This window comes from Clupea harengus, chromosome 23 (assembly GCF_900700415.2).
Source record: "Clupea harengus chromosome 23, Ch_v2.0.2, whole genome shotgun sequence".
NCBI classification, from domain to species: domain Eukaryota; kingdom Metazoa; phylum Chordata; class Actinopteri; order Clupeiformes; family Clupeidae; genus Clupea; species Clupea harengus.
In genome coordinates this window covers 1525305-1542804 of record NC_045174.1, presented here as the reverse complement: position 1 = coordinate 1542804, position 17500 = coordinate 1525305, and the positions used below count along the sequence as shown (strand labels likewise).

At 47.0% G+C, this 17500-nt stretch overlaps 1 protein-coding gene across 4 annotated transcripts in view; it reads right to left on the bottom strand.

Moving 5' to 3' along the window:
• sema4gb (sema domain, immunoglobulin domain (Ig), transmembrane domain (TM) and short cytoplasmic domain, (semaphorin) 4Gb) overlaps positions 1-17500 on the bottom strand; it is a 34497-nt gene that overhangs the window by 8608 nt on the left and 8389 nt on the right. For all 4 annotated transcript variants that reach the window (XR_004162941.2, XM_031560654.2, XM_031560651.2 and 1 more), the window contains exons 2-8: positions 16928-17185; positions 5275-5426; positions 4945-5007; positions 4135-4233; positions 3786-3876; positions 3349-3462; positions 2816-2970 (exon numbers count right to left, since the gene is read on the bottom strand). Coding sequence is in view for 3 of the 4 variants with exons in the window: in XM_031560654.2 (XP_031416514.1) it covers positions 2816-2970; positions 3349-3462; positions 3786-3876; positions 4135-4233; positions 4945-5007; positions 5275-5426; positions 16928-17072 (819 nt within the window). In the remaining variant the exon portion in view is untranslated. The remainder of the gene's footprint in view (positions 1-2815; positions 2971-3348; positions 3463-3785; positions 3877-4134; positions 4234-4944; positions 5008-5274; positions 5427-16927; positions 17186-17500) is intronic.

Here is a 17500-nt window from a genome sequence, read left to right as displayed (position 1 = left end):
AGAGAGGGAGAGAGAGAGAGGCAGGGGACGTGTGGGGCTGGATGTCTCTCTGCACAGATGAGAAAAAAGCCCCTGCAGGAGAGAGATGGGAGAAGCGAGGGAGGGAGAGAGGGACGGACGGACGGAGGGAGAGAGAGGGAGAGCGCAATAGACGTTAGAGTTAGAAAGAAGCAGGAAGATGAAATGGCAGAGAATCAGAGCTATAAGTGAAAGAGAAGAAAGCAAGACAGAGATGGACAGGCAAGCAGACACACGAAGCGAGAAGGAGAAGGAGAAGCAGAGAGAGAAAATAGACAGAGAGCCCAAGACAGGCATCTACACGGCCAGCTAACTAAACAGGGGCCTCGGGCTAGCACGCATGGATGGCTATGGGTAACCGGGTTGTCAACTCACATTCACATGACGCAGGCCGGGGATGGGGGGGGGGCAGGGAGCCTTCACCCCTGGGGGGGCTGAGAGGGACATCAGCAAGGGGGGAGGAGAGGAAGTGGTGGAGAGGGGCCCATTGGGGGGGGGGGGGGTGGGGGCCAGAGTCCTTGGGAGCAGAGGAGTGAGGAGGGTTCTGGTCTGTCTGTCGCTGGCTGAGTGGTTGTGAGTGTTTTAGGTCTGGGTGGGTCAAGCAGTAGGTGTTCTGAGACTGGGTGGGGTGCTGCAGAAGGGGAGATCTAGGGGTTAATGTTATACTAGGAGAGGGTGAGTGAGATACAGTCAAAGAGAGGGAGAGAGAGAGAGAATCTGTGTGTCTGTCTATGTGTATGAGTCAGAACGACAGAGAAAGTGAGTGATAGAGGGAGAAAGAGAGAACAAGAGAGAGAGAGAGAGAGAGAGAGTGTGTGTATTTATGCATGTATGCCTGTGGCGTGTGCAGTGGACCTTCTGTTAACAAGGTGCCTTCTAGCCGTCTCTGGCACATGCAAATCCTGTGGTTGTGGCCTGTCACTCGGAAGACATGCACTCATGCACTCATCCCTCATCACGAGAGTCTGACCAATCTCACAACCTTCTTCTGTTTCTCTGGTTTCTGCTTTCTTTACCACAGCTTCCTCTCCGAACTGTGTCCAGTAACCCTGCTCCCATTTCCATTCTTTTGAAAGGCATTTTTTTCATGTGTCATTGATCTTCGCCAGTGTATCAGTGGATCAACATCAACCCCTGTCCCCACATCTCCTCCCTGACTGCGGAAGGCTCTGGAACCGAACCAGCCCTGATCTGGCGCGAGTCCAGGCCAGATCGGCCGTCAGTGGCGACACTACGAGCGCTGTTCCTTCTGCTTCGCTTCTGTCTGCTCTGGTCTTGCCCCGACATCTGCCCCCCCCCCCCCCCACTTCCAAAATCATTCCCCCCCTGTTCCTCAAAACCGCACTTCACAGTGTCTACTCTGTGGCCTACTTTGAGCTGAGGGAGCCACCGGTGACAACCCACCCCACCCCCCAACACCGCTCCCCTCCCCCACCCAGCCCTCATCTCCAGCCCAATCTGAGCGCCACTCTGTGCCTGGAGAGAGTGAGGGACTTGACCTGGATCCCACAGACACTGAATTTTTTAATGGTGCGGAAAACTGCGGATCTGAAATAATGGCGATTAATAATGAACTGGCGGTGCCAACATGATACATAGAGAGGCGGGCGGGCGGGCGGGCGGGGGGAGGGGGGGTGTAATGCAAGGATGAGTCAATAAATAAAAATCACGCAGGAGTGTTGAGATTTGGGGATCTGGCAGAGTGGTTTGTGGGCACAGGGGTTTGGCAGGGACAGGAAGGATGCTGAGTGAAATTAGATGAGATAAGACAAGGAGATGGGGAGGGAAGTAAGATAGGGGGAGAGAAGAAAGCTGTGAGGAGAGAGAAAGGAAGGATATTGAGAGTATCTGTGGCAGTCATATCGGAGAGTGAAAAAGTAAGAGAGATCAGTGAAAAACACAGACAGAGAGGGAGGGAAGAGAGAAGAGAGGGATGGATGGAGGTGGAGAAGGAGACAGAGAGAGCCAGAGGGAAGGAGGGATGAAGAGAAAGAGAAAGAGGGGAGAGAGAGAGAAAGAGAGAGAGAGAGGGAGAGGGGGAGTGAAACTGCTGTCTGGGCATGAGGGGTGGGCTCTATTCTGCCTGGCAACAGTGGCACCAGTATCCCCCCAATCCCCCCAACGCTGAGCAGCTGAACCAAAACACCAGAAGGAGGTCAGGCTGAGGTTCAATAATTCAGACAGGGGAAGAGGAGGACTGTCTTCACACCTCAGGAGGAGTGGATGTCATTGCCATCTTACGTTCCCACACGGGCCCAACATGTCTCCTGGGCACCCTAGTGTACCTGCCATGCCTTCACACTCTCACACTGGACTTTAATGCTGACGGGGGCACGTTCGTGCTGACGGGGGCACGTTCGCTCTATTGCTGTTTTTTAAGCAGAGAGGCAAGCGGTTGGCAGTGCCAAGGTTATGAGGAAATAGCTTCATGAAAACATTAGGGGAATTGCTGCACTAAAGGGATACCCTCTGGGTCAGCCATTAAAGTATTGAACCTCATTCAAAACACTATTTAGTGTGTATTTAGGCTTACAGCTAGCCTAGTCTTAGGTGTAGTTAGAGGTATTTTGACATAAATAATATCACCATGTGCATCTAGGGTTAACCTTGGTTAGCATGATTGCAATATTAACAACATTAATGGGATTGTACAACTATGGCTACATGTGTAGCGACATATGCTTGTTGTCCATCATTTAAAAAAATGGTAGTGGTAGTGAGGTCGGGTCTGGCTCCGTGAGACTGAAATGAGCCGGGCGGAGCTGAATGTAAATGAGCGGTGGGTGGATCCCCTCACCCTGCACACCCGGGCCACTCTGGCCACCCTGGTTTGGCTGGAGTACGGCATCTGCTCCTGGTTTTTCTCCGTGAAGAAGAAGTAGATCTTGTCGTCGTCCCCGATGGAGCTGTTGACGCTCTCCTTCAGCAGCGCCGAGCCCACAAAGTCAGCCTCTGGCATGGAGAGACGACTACATTAGCTCATGGAGGTTTAATCCATTCACACACATTAACGATTCATTAGCAATGACAATACATCCTCCCCTCATCACGTCAGTACTGACTAAACACAAATAAGATCCCGATGATGCACATTTGCATTTAGTCACTTGGCAGACTTTCTATCCAAAGACACTTACAAAGTAGGGTACAATGCTGGCAAATAGCCATTTAGACTTCTTTACTGTGAACAGGACTGTGACTAATTCCTAAATTTCCTGTGGGATCAATGTGTATGTATCTCTGTATGAATGTATGTATGTATGTATGTATGTATGTATGTATGTATGTATTTATCTATCTGATAATCATCCATTTCCTTGTTTATCCTACCCATGAGCCATCTGGTGGGAGCCTCTTCTGTCTTCAGTAGAGGAAATGGAAAGTTGCGTCGAACATCAGATGTGCTCCGGAACTCGTACTGAGAGGCAGAAAACATGTCGCCATCTAATCATGTGAAGAAAGCAGTTGATTTTAGGCAGGAGATTGGAGGGTTCCATGTCAAAGGGTACAGATTTTCTCAGGAAACAGTCCGTTTCACATGGGTGAATGACCTTAAATGACCTTACACAGATCTATGAAATCATGCCCTGTCAGGATCTATTCTCTCTATGTAAACAGTGGCGGGTGAAGAAAGAATCGATTACCAATTAACTCAATTGTGACACTCCTTTAATGAACACATGAACCAAACGCTAACACAGAGACGCCATGGATACATTCAACAACAGACAACAGAAAGAGAGGGTTGGACTGGCGCTGCCGCTTACCCACGAGCAGGCCTGTGTAGCCTTTGGCGGGGTCGTAGGGACACCTGTCTCGGCCATCTTCAAAGCGCGACAGGCGGAACTGCTCCACGTCCTACAGCAGAGCAGAGCGCACAGGGAGAAACAGGGAGAAACAGGGAGATGCTCAGTCACCCTAATGGCTGGCTTGACTCCCATGGCAAAGGGAGTCGTGGGGTGTGCATTGAACATGATATTGTGGTCTGTCTTTTTTTCCCCTCTCTTCTGCCACCATTTAACCCAAATACAAAAAGACACAAATAGCACATGAAGAGTGTTCTTAATAAATGGGTATAAGAACAAACATTAGGTCTTGAGTAAACAAAGGTCTTACAAGGTATGCGCATAGAGGTTTAAAGGCATGTGTTCCACAGGCGTATAGGTGAGTCTCGTTTAGCCTCTGCAGGAAGCGGATGTGATTGTAGCACTCTGTCTGTGGGACACACACACACACACACACACACACACACACACACATACAGGAAGACACACTTACAGGCGTGGCCTTACAGTAACAGACCCAAAAGAGTTACGGGGTTTATAAAGCCAGGCTGTGAGCCAGACACTTACGCTCTTGTTCTAAAACTGAGGGAGAAACCATTTTTCATCAGCATGCCTTGGGTTATTGCAGGACATAAAAAGGCAAGGCCTGAAACCAGGCTAAAAAAAAAAAACAGAGAAAACCCCTCATGGCGGGCTGCTGAGACTGTGAGGTGTTGTGGTGCCTCAACAGCTTGGAACACGAAGCGTATATAAACAGAAGCTACAGCTACAGCCATAGCCATCAGACACCACCAACAACAACAACAACACAGTCAGTTGGGGAACAAGGAAGAGAGTGACATGGAGAGGAAAACCAAACTCATAGAGGCATCTTCAGTGTTCCCTGTGACATGTTTGTGCTCTTGACAAGTTTGCTCATGACCTGTTTACACTGGATTTGTTGACAGTGGATGTATTCCTGTCTCACCCCACACTTGCTCCACGTCCCCCCCCCCCCCCCCTTACCCCCCGGCTAAACACTGTTTTCTGTCACTTCGCCGCTTAATGGGTGTGCCTTGCCAACACTTGAAGGCCTTGGACTGGATTCTCAGGCTCTATATTTGTCTCCCTGGTGAAATGAAGACAGACCCCAGCCCCCCACCTGATTGTCTCTTCCTTTGGACAGACACTGCCTCTTCTGCTCTGCTGTTGCTGGCCATTTAATCTGTAAAACAAAAACAAAAAAACAACAACAAATACATGATAAACTGAGCGACCTGTAATCATAATTCATAAATACACAGGCAAATATGCTTATCAAACCACGTGTGGTCCACAGTGGGGTTGGAGCACAATGGGGTTTTACAAGTGCTATACTAACAGGGGCAATAACAGACATCCACAGATGAAAATACTCAGCGGGTAGCATTTCTGTAACACACTAATAACAACACATCCCAAAATAATCAGAGCATGTGGTCTGTGTACTGACTGAGTGGTTGGTCCTGGGGGAGGAGATGTTGGACGTGTCCAGGGCGTAGACAGCCTCTCTGGCTCCAGCGTACAGCAGCCCGGCCTCTTCTTCCAGGAGCAGGGTGCTGTAGTCCAGCGCAGACCCACTGAAACGATTATACCCCAGCAGCCCTGCGAAACCAGAGGAGAACACCTAAAACTTGCAACATAACTAAACTGAGTAACATCACATACAAAACGAGTACTCGAATCGAATTGTAAACATTATGCACTTGTGCAACCCATACTGTATCCCTATATGTATTTCTGTATAATAATGTCTACAACAGCTTTAGGTAATGCTATCTTAGGTCAAGTATGGGCATTTCTGGCAATGCGCACTCCTGGTTTGAATCCTACCTCACTGGGCGCTCGTTCAACGTGTCATGGCAAGGTCAGCTGTCTGTACCTCACCGCCTCACCACTGGGGTGCCCCAAGGCTCGGTGATGGGACCACTTCTCTTTGCCATTTACACCACCTCGTTGGGCCCTATCATCCGCTAGCATGGTTTTTCCTATCACTGTTACCTATCAATGATACTCAACTGCGCGGATCTCGGACTGTCTTGCTGATATATCCACATGGATGAAAAATCACCACCTTCAGCTGAATCTGACCAAAACGGAACTGATGGTCTTCCCAGCCAAACAGGTCATCCACCACAACATCAATATCAATATTGACTCTTTATCTCTTGTTCCATCCAAAACCGCAAGAAACCTCGGGGTCATTATTGATGACCAACTGACTTTCACGGCCCACATCGCCTCTGTCTCCAGGTCGTGCCGCTTTGCGCTATACAACATCCGCAAAATCAGGCCGTACCTAACCCAGTATGCCACCCAGCTGCTGGTGCAAATCTTGGTGAGTTCCCGCCTTGACTACTGCAACGCCCTCCTAACGGGCCTGCCGGCTTGCGTGGTGAAACCGCTACAGATGATCCAGAACGCGGCGGCGCGTCTGGTGTTCAACCAACCGAAAAGGGCACACGTCACCCCGCTACTCATTGAGCTCCACTGGCTACCGGTAGCTGCTCGCTTTAAGTTCAAGTCACTTATGCTTGCCTACAGAGTGCTTGCTGGTTCTGCCCCCACCTACCTAAATGCTCTTGTAAGGGCAAATGTTACACCCAGGACGCTGCGCTCGTCTAGTGAGCGTCGTTTGGCACTGCCGTCTGTGCAAGCACGGCAATCCAGACTATTCTCACTTGTAGTTCCACGTTGGTGGAACGAACTGCCTAGTACTACCAGAGCAGGGGCGTCCCTCTCTACCTTCAAGAAGCTTTTGAAGACCCAACTCTTCAGAGAGCACCTCCCTTCCTAACTGGCACCTTGACTAGCGCTTAACTTGCAATTCAGCAGTTACATTCCTGCACTTCTTTTTCCCTTCTAGGTTGTTTTTCTAATTCTTATGTAAAGTAGTATTTATTGTTACACCATGTTTTTTATTGCTCTTAGCTTGACTGTTCTCTCCCTTGTACGTCGCTTTGGACAAAAGCGTCTGCTAAATGACTAAATGTAAATGTAAATGTAAATGTAAATGTAAAATGTTCTGTGCAATGCTCTCCGTTGTGGTCTGACAGCCTGATTGTCTCTCCTCCCTTGATCAGATAGTGTAAGGGCTTTTGGGTCCTCCGGCCCCACTGCAACATCAAGGTCACTGCATCAGAGGGACCGAGAAAGGGCCTCCTCTGTATTGTGATTCACTCAGATGAAAGGCATCCGCTAAATGCCAGCATGAATCAATGTTACCTCAGCTCCCCAGAACAAACCACTACACTTTCACAACTTTGTGACTTTTCCCAGCGATTCAGGTGGATGAATGGAGAGGTAGACAGGTAGACCCAGTGCCGCGTGAAGGGAGGGCTCGCTAAATCACCACAGGGAACTGAAGCGTTTTAGCGCCCCGAGAGCTGGGACACAGTCCAGGAGCTGGGGCCATGGAGGGAGGGAGAGGGAGGGGGGTAAGAGAGGAGAGGAGAGGAGAGGAGGTGCACCAATTAGAGAGACCTGCGCTGTGCTGATTCACTCTCCTGTGCGCATCGCTGTGGCCTGCTTCTTTCTCTTGTCTATTTCTCTATTCCCCTCCACAACAGCGCTCTCTCTTTTGCTATCGAGCTATTATTCTCTCCACAGCATATCTCTCTTTCTCTCTCTCTATCTCTTTCTCTCTCTCTCTCTCTCTTTCTCTCTCTCTTTCTCTCTCTCTTTCTCTCTCTCTCCACCTGGGCACTGTGCCACTATGCATATGGGAAGCAAGGCTGGTTTGATTCACATTTCCCATCCTATTTTTACAGAAGCAGCAAAAGTGTTTCTGTCTTCCTATCTCTTTCTCTCTCTTTCTCTTTCTCTCTCTCACTCTTGCCGTCGCTGTGTCGCTTCTGTTTTTTTTCTTTCCGGAAGGTCGCATGTTCATGAAATATTTATTTAGTCTAATGCACGTCTGTTGACACAAATTTCAGACGAATACTAGGACCAACAGAAGGCCAGCGTCTGACAGCGTCAGTCAGGCCTAGCCTTCCCACACACACGCTAATGGGACAGGCACATACACACACACACACACACACACACACACACACACACACACACACACACACGCCTCACAATTGCCCCGACACACACTCTAAACGTGAGGGGGGGGGGGGGGGGGGGGGGTAAAGGTTTTGATTAGAGTTGGCAGTAGTAGGCCACACTTCGTGAGAGAAGCCCATAAAATGCCCGACGTCTCCCCCATCTCCTTGCATCTCCATCAAACACCCCCACAGTCCCCTACCACCCCCACCCTAACCCCACCCACCCCATCCATCCCCAGCCTATAGCCAGCTAGCACACCCAGCACACCCGCAGCATACCAGCGCACAGACCCCAAAACTGCAGACACAACACATTCTCCACGATGTGATAGGGCAGACAAATATGCACAGACAGAAAGAGCCAAGAAACGTGTTAAAAAATGCATTAAGGCGTATATACCATGTATCCATGCTTCTAAACAATGATAGTGAACAGGAATGAAAACGTGTATTGACATTATGCTGTGTTTGTAAGAGGAGTTCTCCATTCAATATTATATTATTCTGAACTCCCATAGAAAAAAAAACATATTCATGTTCTTAAACAAACGCGTAGCAAGCTTTGAAATGAATGGATTGATGACCAAAGATGTATCTGTGGGTGCTCAAAAAGAAGAATGCATGAGAGCAGAAGCAGTGTGTAGCTTTGACATGCTGTTATTGATCTAAGCCGTGCGTTATAGAGATCACAAGCACTCAAAGCACTCCACACGGACTTGTAGACAGGGCTCATCATTACAGTCTGACTGACTGTGTGTGAGTGTGTGTGATTGTATGTGCATGTGTGTGTTTATATGTGTGAGAGTGTGTTGTGCATGCTCACTACTACATGTGTGTGCGGGTGTGTGTGTGTGTGTGTGGGGGGGGGTTCAGATCAACAGCGCAGTCCCCAAAGGCTCCCAGCATGCTCCCTGCTTATCGCTTTGGCCAGCTGAGAGCCAATCAGGCAGGCCCGTGTCAAAGCCATGAGTGTCTGGGGATGCCGAAAGGTCAGGACTCGCTTGGGGGGTGACGGGAGGAGTGGGGTGGGGGTGAAATCACACAGACGTGCAGACCATCTCCCTGTGTCTCTATGTCTCTGTATGTTTCTGTGTCTCTTTATGTTTCTGTGTCTCTGTGTCTCTGTATCTCTGTATGTTTCTGTGTCTCTGTGTCTCTGTGTCTCTGTATCTCTGTATGTCTCTGTATGTTTCTGTATGTGTCTGTATGTTTCTGTGTTTCTGTGTGTTTCTGTGTCTCTGTGTCTCTGTATGTTTCTGTGTCTCTGTATGTTTCTGTGTCTCTGTGTGTTTCTGTGTCTCTGTGTGTTTCTGTGTCTCTGTGTGTTTCTGTGTCTCTGTATGTTTCTGTGTCTGTGTGTTTCTGTGTCTCTGTGTGTTTCTGTGTCTCTGTATGTTTCTGTGTCTCTGTATGTTTCTGTGTCTCTGTGTGTTTCTGTGTCTCTGTGTCTCTGTGTCTCTGTATCTCTGTATGTTTCTGTGTCTCTGTGTCTCTGTGTCTCTGTATCTCTGTATGTTTCTGTGTCTCTTTGTCTCTGTATGTTCCTCACTTTCTCCCTTTTTCTTTTATTTAGTCATTCTTTTTTCCTTTTTCTTTCCTTTTTTATGTCTTCTGTCATTCCTTTACCAAATAACTGACAATGTCTCAGTATTGTGTCCTCTGCATCACAATGTTCCTCACGTTTTATGTGCTTATGTCTCCTATGTGGGTCTCACATTCCTTCTTTCTTTCATAGCTTTCATTTTTTTCTGTCCACGTGTATCTCTCTCTATCTTCCAATTCTGTACTTCACTTTACTTCACCAACAATGACTCAGTATTGTGTCCTCTACATAACAATGTTCCTTAAGTCATTTCCATTCAGTGAGAAAAAAAAAAACCTTGAGTTATGCAAACACGAATCCAGCTTCCGGGCACAATGACGACAACACTCATCTCTCTGTACACACGGCCCAATCTGTAATATGAAAAAAAAACAACAACGCTGACCTTCTGACGTAACATAAACAGAGGCGAGCGCGAGGCTGACGCATGGCGCTTTAGGTCCAAGGCAGCCGAGGCGACTCGTCTGTGGCCTTGCGTGTTGCCGAGTCTATGAGTCTATGGCATGCCGGCCGTTTGTGACGTCACGGCTGGATAGGGACAACACAGTTTGTGACCCTTCAAACTGTCAATCAAAAACACAGAGCACATGCAGCTTAAGGGAGTATGTGTGTGTGTATGTGTGTGTGTGTGTATGTGTGTGTGTGTGTGTGTGTGTGTGTGTGTGTGTGTGTGTGTGTGTGTGTGTGTGTTTTGGCAGGAGCGTGGGGTAGGGGGGGTGGTCAGGTGCAACAGAACAACCTCAACAAGGCGCTCAAATAGCAGGTGTCGTGTTTAAATTCTCCCACTGGAAGTAAACTTTGAATGTGAATTGTGAATAACTTCACAGTCGGCTGGAGTGCAAGCCAAGCGTTTTTTTTTCCACCAGTGAATATGTTAATATCTCCTAAACGCCTGTGACTGAGCTCATCAGTAATCAGCTCGTGAAGGCACCAATGCCTCAGACGAGAGACCCTCCGCAATCTCGCCCGGAAAAAAAGGGTGTATTTAAAAGAGCATGAAAAAGAATGATTACAAAAATTGTGCTGAGCTGCCGTTCAGCATATATCACTGTCTATTTCAGCCCAACTTGCATATCCTGAACCGAGGCTGAGTTCAAGAACTGCAATAGAGAGCGCGAGAGAGAGAGAGAGAGAGAGAGAGACAGAGAGATAGACAGAGAGAGAGAGAGAGAGAGAGAGAAAGAGAAACTCATGTTCAGTAACAGCCACCATACTATGCCACTCTATTATGTTATGGCGTAGTGGCATGGCTATGTGTAGGTTGGCTTGTTTTGGCTCTGTTTTAACCAACCAGTAGATAGAATATGGTGGGGGAACCAGACCTCCCATACCAGACGCTACCCATAAGTCCTTTCTTCACCTGAACAGCGTGTTGACAGGGCAGATTGATCTAATGAAGCACAAACATGGCCTTCGATCTCAACCCACCTGCTGCAAAGGGGCTGGGGGGGAGTGGGGTGGCGGCAATGTTTGCTCCCAACACACCTGTACGTAAGGGTGTGTGTGTGTGTGTGTTAGAGTGTGTGTATGTGTGTTTGTGTGTGTGCAGGTGTCTGATAAATTCTCAGCATGATCAGGTTGATTGAACCTTACCCTGAACCTTCATAAACACACAGCCCCAGCCCCCCTTCTGCTCCTGCCAGCATGGTGTGTATTTACACAGACTTCCAAGAAATTCAGCTTGTGTGTGACAGTGTCTGCGGATTCAATTGATCTATGCATGAGCTGCTATTGGTTTATATGCTTGTGTCTGTCTGTGGCTGTAGATATATTTATGTGTGTGTGTGTGTGTGTGTGTGTGTCTGTGTGTGTGTGTGTGTGTGTGTGTGTGTGTGTGTGTGTGTGTTTCTGTGTGTCTGTGTGTGTGTGTGTGTGTGTGTGTGTGTGTGTGTGTGTGTGTGAGTGCATGTTTGTGAGTGTGTGTTTGACGCTGAGTCACTGCAGTGAGCCCCCCCTAAGTAACCCACTGACTCACAGGAAGGAGCCGCCACATGTGACCAATGCAACAAACACCAGAGCAGGCCAAACTTTCTGGGGGGCTGGCTGTGACTTAACCACAAGTGACACGGGTGAGAACCGTCATCTGCAGGGAACGTGACCCGCGTTGTGCAACCACACGCAACACTCACTGCCCACATGTTGGGCCCACTGTTTCCATGCTGCCGAGAGAGACACTGAGCACTTACAGGAGGGACACTTACAGGAGACATGAGACAACATCATGTAATGTCACATGAACATGCAAGAAGTCACTCGGATTTTGTTCGTTTTCAAAATAATTGTTTTTGGTTCGTTATGGTTCACGCTCACCATATTCTCAACCATTTTCATCAAATCTCTCAGATTTCATCGAGAGCCTGTGGGTGATCATTTTTGCCTCACAGGCACCACTGAATAGCTACTCTTTCAAACAATGTATGCACTGCAGGTGAAAAATGTATACTGCTGTAGATCCTAAATATTTCTACAGTTGGAGCTATTGGTCTTTTCCAATGTTTTCTCCCACTTTCATCACGACATACGCGTGAGCCTTTGAGGAAATCTTGCACGGTCTCTCATAATCAACGCAAAAGAGCTTTAGGAATATTTCTGCAGCCTCGACTTTATGTTGACATTCTTCTCGATAATGTTTTGACATTACGAGGACATACAATTATTATCTACATTGCCAACAGCAATACGTCACAGCTAGAACTAGTAAAAATCTTACTTTGTGATATCAACAAGAAATGCATGAAATCAACCCTGTCTCTATTTTAAGCTCCGCAAGATATCCAGTCATGATAGACCTGAGGATGAAAAGGAACTCATCAAAGGCTCCCTCGCACACGGACCCTCTGTGAGGTAAGTCCAACCCCTCCCAGTGGATTAACGACCCACCACATCAAAAAAAGGGAGTCTTGCTTAAAAGAGAAACTCACAGAAGAACAAATACTTTTTTTTGTACAACAGCCTGGAGCTGTATAAAACCATCACAAGCCATCATAAAACAAGACAACCTAGTATGTTGTTCAAACGGTCTAAAATCGTAGGTTTTGTACACACACTACTTACAAATATGGTGAGAATGTAAATAAACAGTCCCTTATTCATTCAGAATTAGCAGTTGCTTATGACATGTGACTTTAACACATAGAAGCACTTCACAGGCCTTGCATTTACACGGACTATGTGCAAGAATGGGAAAGTAGCCTAAGATGACTCAGATAGCTTCCACATGCCACTATGACAGCCACGCATGACATCAGGTGAGAGTCATATGAGATATGACAGAGGTCACACCACAGAGGTCATGTGGCCTCTCATAGGAGTCTGCAACATTGACCTCTCAACTATTTCTCTGAAGAAGCCAATGTAATTTCATTGAAGAGGTTACCTGGGCAGACTCTCTTGGAGCTCCAAGTTCTTTTTTGTGTTATTCAAAGAGCATATCTTTTTAAAAGGACTGGCACCAATATGTGTGTACTAGGTGCTGACCTGATACGATTCCATAATGACCGTAAAACCAGAATTGACCTAGAATTGACCTAAAACCATTTCTTAGGTAAATTCTATTATCCTTTCAGTGACACAGTACACTGTTTTATCATGTAAACACTGCTTTTCAAAAAAGGAAGAGGAAGCCCCACAAATAGTCTCATCCCATTTCACCCCCAGGCAGCCTCTGTTGCCGGGGGAACGAGCCCATCTCAGCCTGATGTTTGGGTTCCTGTCAAGGAGATCATGTTGTGAAAGGGCCTCACATGAACTTCTCACCACCCTCCAGCAACAAGCTACAGCAGATCCAGCAGGTTACACATGCATCAATATTTCAGCAGCACATTACTTCAGGTCTGGTGGCCACCACGCCGATGGAGAGACTGCGAGCACACAACACACATTGACAAGAGTTCCAAGAGCTCATTGTTTCCCTCTTGGGCCTTTCCTTTCTTCTTATCTGCACACAGCACATACCATATTTACGTCGCTGGATTAACATATGACCAGAAATGGCAGCTCAGCAGACAGCACACGCCTTAACTATGTCATGTCCTTTTACATCTTACTGTGCAGCTCTGGTCAATAGGCTATCCTCCTCTGTGTCCTCCCACTTGTATGCAGTGTAAATTGCAGACCACCCCCATCCTTTCTCTTTGAGACTTACTTTAACTTGCCTGCCACCCACACAATCGCACTAATGAACGTTTTTTTGCAGTAACACAATCAAAGTAATGATACCATCTTGGCCTTCATCTGCATAAACAGCTGAGTTCTTGTCTTAATCTGAGACTGTGCCACACACAGAGAGAGAGAGAGAGAGAGAGAGAGAGAGGAAGAGAGAAAGAGAAAAACACAGACACACACACATGCACACACACACACACACACACACACACACACACACACACACACACACACACACAGACACACACACACAGACACACACACACACAGACACACTCTCTCTCTCTCTCTCTCTCTCACACACACACACACAAACTCACACACACACTCTCTCACACACACACACAAACCCCCTGAGAATAAGAATGTAGGCCAAATACTTCAACCAGGTCTTAAGTTAAATGAAACAGGGGGGGTTGTGAGATTCATCCCTAAAAACAGAGGCTTTGTTCTACATTCCACTATACCCACGCTGAACATCCATAATGTTCAAAATACAGTGCATTCAGAAAGCATTCACACTTTTTTTCACATTTTGTTATGTTATGCTCAAATCGTTTAAAGTCATTATTTCCCTGATCAATCTACACTCGGTACCCCGTAATGACAAAGCACAAATGGGATTTTAGACATTTTTACAAATGTATTACAAGAACTGAAATATCACATTGACATCCAGACCCTTTGCTATTACACTTTAAATTGAGCTCAGGTGCCTCTCATCTTGATCATCTTTGAGACGTTTCTACACCTTGACTGGAGTCCACCTGTGGTAAATTCAGTTAATTGGCCATGATTTGGAAAGGCACAAACCTGTCTATATACGGTCTCACAGCTGACAATGCATTTCAGAGCAAAAACCAAGCTATGAGGTTGAACGAACTGCCTGCAGAGCCAGGATTGTGTCAAGGCACAGATCTAGGGAAGTCTACAAACCATTCTGCTGCATTGAAGGTCCCCAAGAGCACAGTGGCCTCCATAATTCTTAAATGGAAGAAGTTTGGAACAACCAGGACTCTTCCTAGAGCTGAGCAACTGAGCAATCGTGATAAAAGGGCCTTGGTAAGAAGACAGGTGACCAAGAACCCGATGGTCCCTCTGACTAAGCTCCAGAGATCCTGTCTGGACATAGGAGAAACTTCCAGAAGAACAACTATCACTGCAACACTCCACTGATCTGGGCTGTATGGCAGAGAGGCCAGATGGAAGCTTTAGTGAAAGACACAGGAAAGCCCACTTGGAGTTAAAGGACTCACAAGACTGTGAGAAACAAGAGTCTGATGAAACCAAGACTGAACTGTTTGGCCTCGATTCTAAGCGTCATATCTGGAAGAAACCAAGCTTCGCTCATCACCTGCCCAATACAATCCCAGCAGTGAAGCACGGTGGTGGCAACATCATGCTATGGGGGTGTTTTTCACCAGTAGGGACAGGGGCACTGGTCAGGGTTATGGGAAAGCTGAACGGACCAAGGTACAGAGACATCCTTAATGAAAACCCGGTCCAGAGCGCTCAGGACCTCAGACCAGGCTGAAGGTCCACCCTGCAACAGGACAATGACCTTAAGCACACAGCCAAGACAACGCCAAGGATTGGCTAAGGGACAACTTTGTGAATGTCCTTGAGTGGCCCAGTCAGAGCCCTGACCTGAACCCAATCGAACATCTCTGAAGAGACCTAAAAATGGCTGTCCACATAGCAAAATGTGAAGGGGTTTGAATACTTTCTGAATGCATGGTATCAACTCAGCAGCCATACACCAGGCTGAAAAGTACCCATATATGTTATGAGCAGTAAAGAAGTGTATCTTAGGCTGCATTCTAAGCTACTATCCTCACAAACCTCAAGCTGAACAACTCACTAACATGTCAAGATAAGTTCATAGCACTCTCATAGGGGATATCATAAATAAGATATGTCTATGGCTGCTTCCAGGGGGTGGCAGGGAGACAAACACTGTTCCCTGCCGCCAGGAGAAGTGTTTAGTGGGAACTAAAGTAATGAAAACTCAATGAAGGGTGGCCTCCAGCTGACAAGCCTGCTGCTGGCTCAGTGGCTTCGGAGGGGATACGACAAGCTGCTATTCCAAGGAAATCTTACCACCTATTGTAGTTGTGCATCTAATTAACAGACTTGTGTATAAAATTTAATTTAAATCTCATGACATGCCTGAAATTATTTTAGAGATAAATTATATTTACAATAACGTTACAGTGCTTACATGCAGTGCAGTGAACATTTCTTGTTCTTGTGTAATTTAGCAACAGTTCAGTAACTCTAGGCGAGTCTAAATCAGGTGTGACACATTATTATATGATAGCCTTTGACGATATAGGCACCTCTGTGAGAGGCAGAAGCCTCGTCTGTGTTTAAAACACCCCTCTACACGTTAAGGCTAGTCGCAGCACTCTACTCCACAGACACTCTGGCCAGGTCTCAGCTACACAGTGGCTGAAAGTGCCAGCTAGCTCTCTCTCTCTCTCTCTCCCCACCGGTTTCCCAGAGCCCCTGCATGTTGTTATGAACTGTGTGAACTAGGACAAGACTTTCGGAGGAGCCATTAATAACACCAGGAGAGACGCCAGCCTGCTGCTGTCCTCCGAGGATCGGCTGCAGAACTGTGCCACGCATGTTTGAGACTGAAGCTGGGTGTGTAACAGTGCACCCACATACAAGATGGCCTGTGTCTAAAACACCTACTTTATAAGTGAGTCGACCGCCAGTCTATCGGTATACTCACAGACCTAGCACAGAGAAAGGACTTAACTGTCTGGCAGGGGGGGTCATAGAGATACTTTAGTGGTGTTTGGTGAGGGACGCCTATGTTCCATAATCTATACAGCTCTGCTGTGTTCTCTCAAAACATCACATGGAACACAACAATGACTCTGTCCTTTCATTCGGTACATCATGCCTCCAAGGAGAATCCTACCCACAACATTGACACAACCAGCAGCATGCCTAGTACTTGACCAATGGGAAGACAGTCGTACAATTCAAAACACATTGGAAAAATGTTAATAAATAACCTGCATCAACATAAACATAGCCTCGAGAGCTGTAAACAAGGCAACTCCACTGGCCAGTCCGAATATTGCAAAGAGCACAATCATAAAATAATTCACATTCTGACCAAAACAAACAGGCATCTATAGATTCTTCAAAACTTCTCCCAAGTTCACTAGGTACACAACAGCACAATGCACACACACACACACACACACACACACACACACACACACACACAGTGTATGCATATGACTTTACTTCCATTAAGCTTAAAACTTTACCATCAAAGAGCACTGTGGTCCTGGGCGTAGCATCCAGCTGGAGGGCGGGGCCGAAGGGAAAGCCCAATAGGAGGCAGGGAAGACAGCCCAGCAGCACCAGCACCGGCAACGGCAGACAGGGTGTTAGCCGGGTTCTGTGATCCATACCCAAGGAACCGAGGTGCTGTATAGCTGCAGAGTCCTGCTTGCTGCTTTGGTTTGGCTAGGTTTCCACAGATACAGGAACAGGCCTTCAGTCTGTCATCATACAGGCTCAGTCTGCAAGGGGGGGAAGAAAAGAAAGATGTTTTGTTTTCCTCTCAAACAATTATGGAAGGCTACACAGGTGGATGAAATTATTCTACTTGTTTGTACTGAATAGTGCTGACTGGAAAAGAAAGGATTGTGGTTTTACAAACACAAAGTCTTCTTTATTCACCAGAACAATGAGTGGTTTAATTTGCCTGTACAAATTACGGGTGCGAAAAGGGACTTTTCCATGGAATACGTACCTCATCAGTTAATTAGCAACACATGACAAAACAATGTGACAGGAATTGTTTCAGCCTAAAAGCACAAATGCATAAAACATCT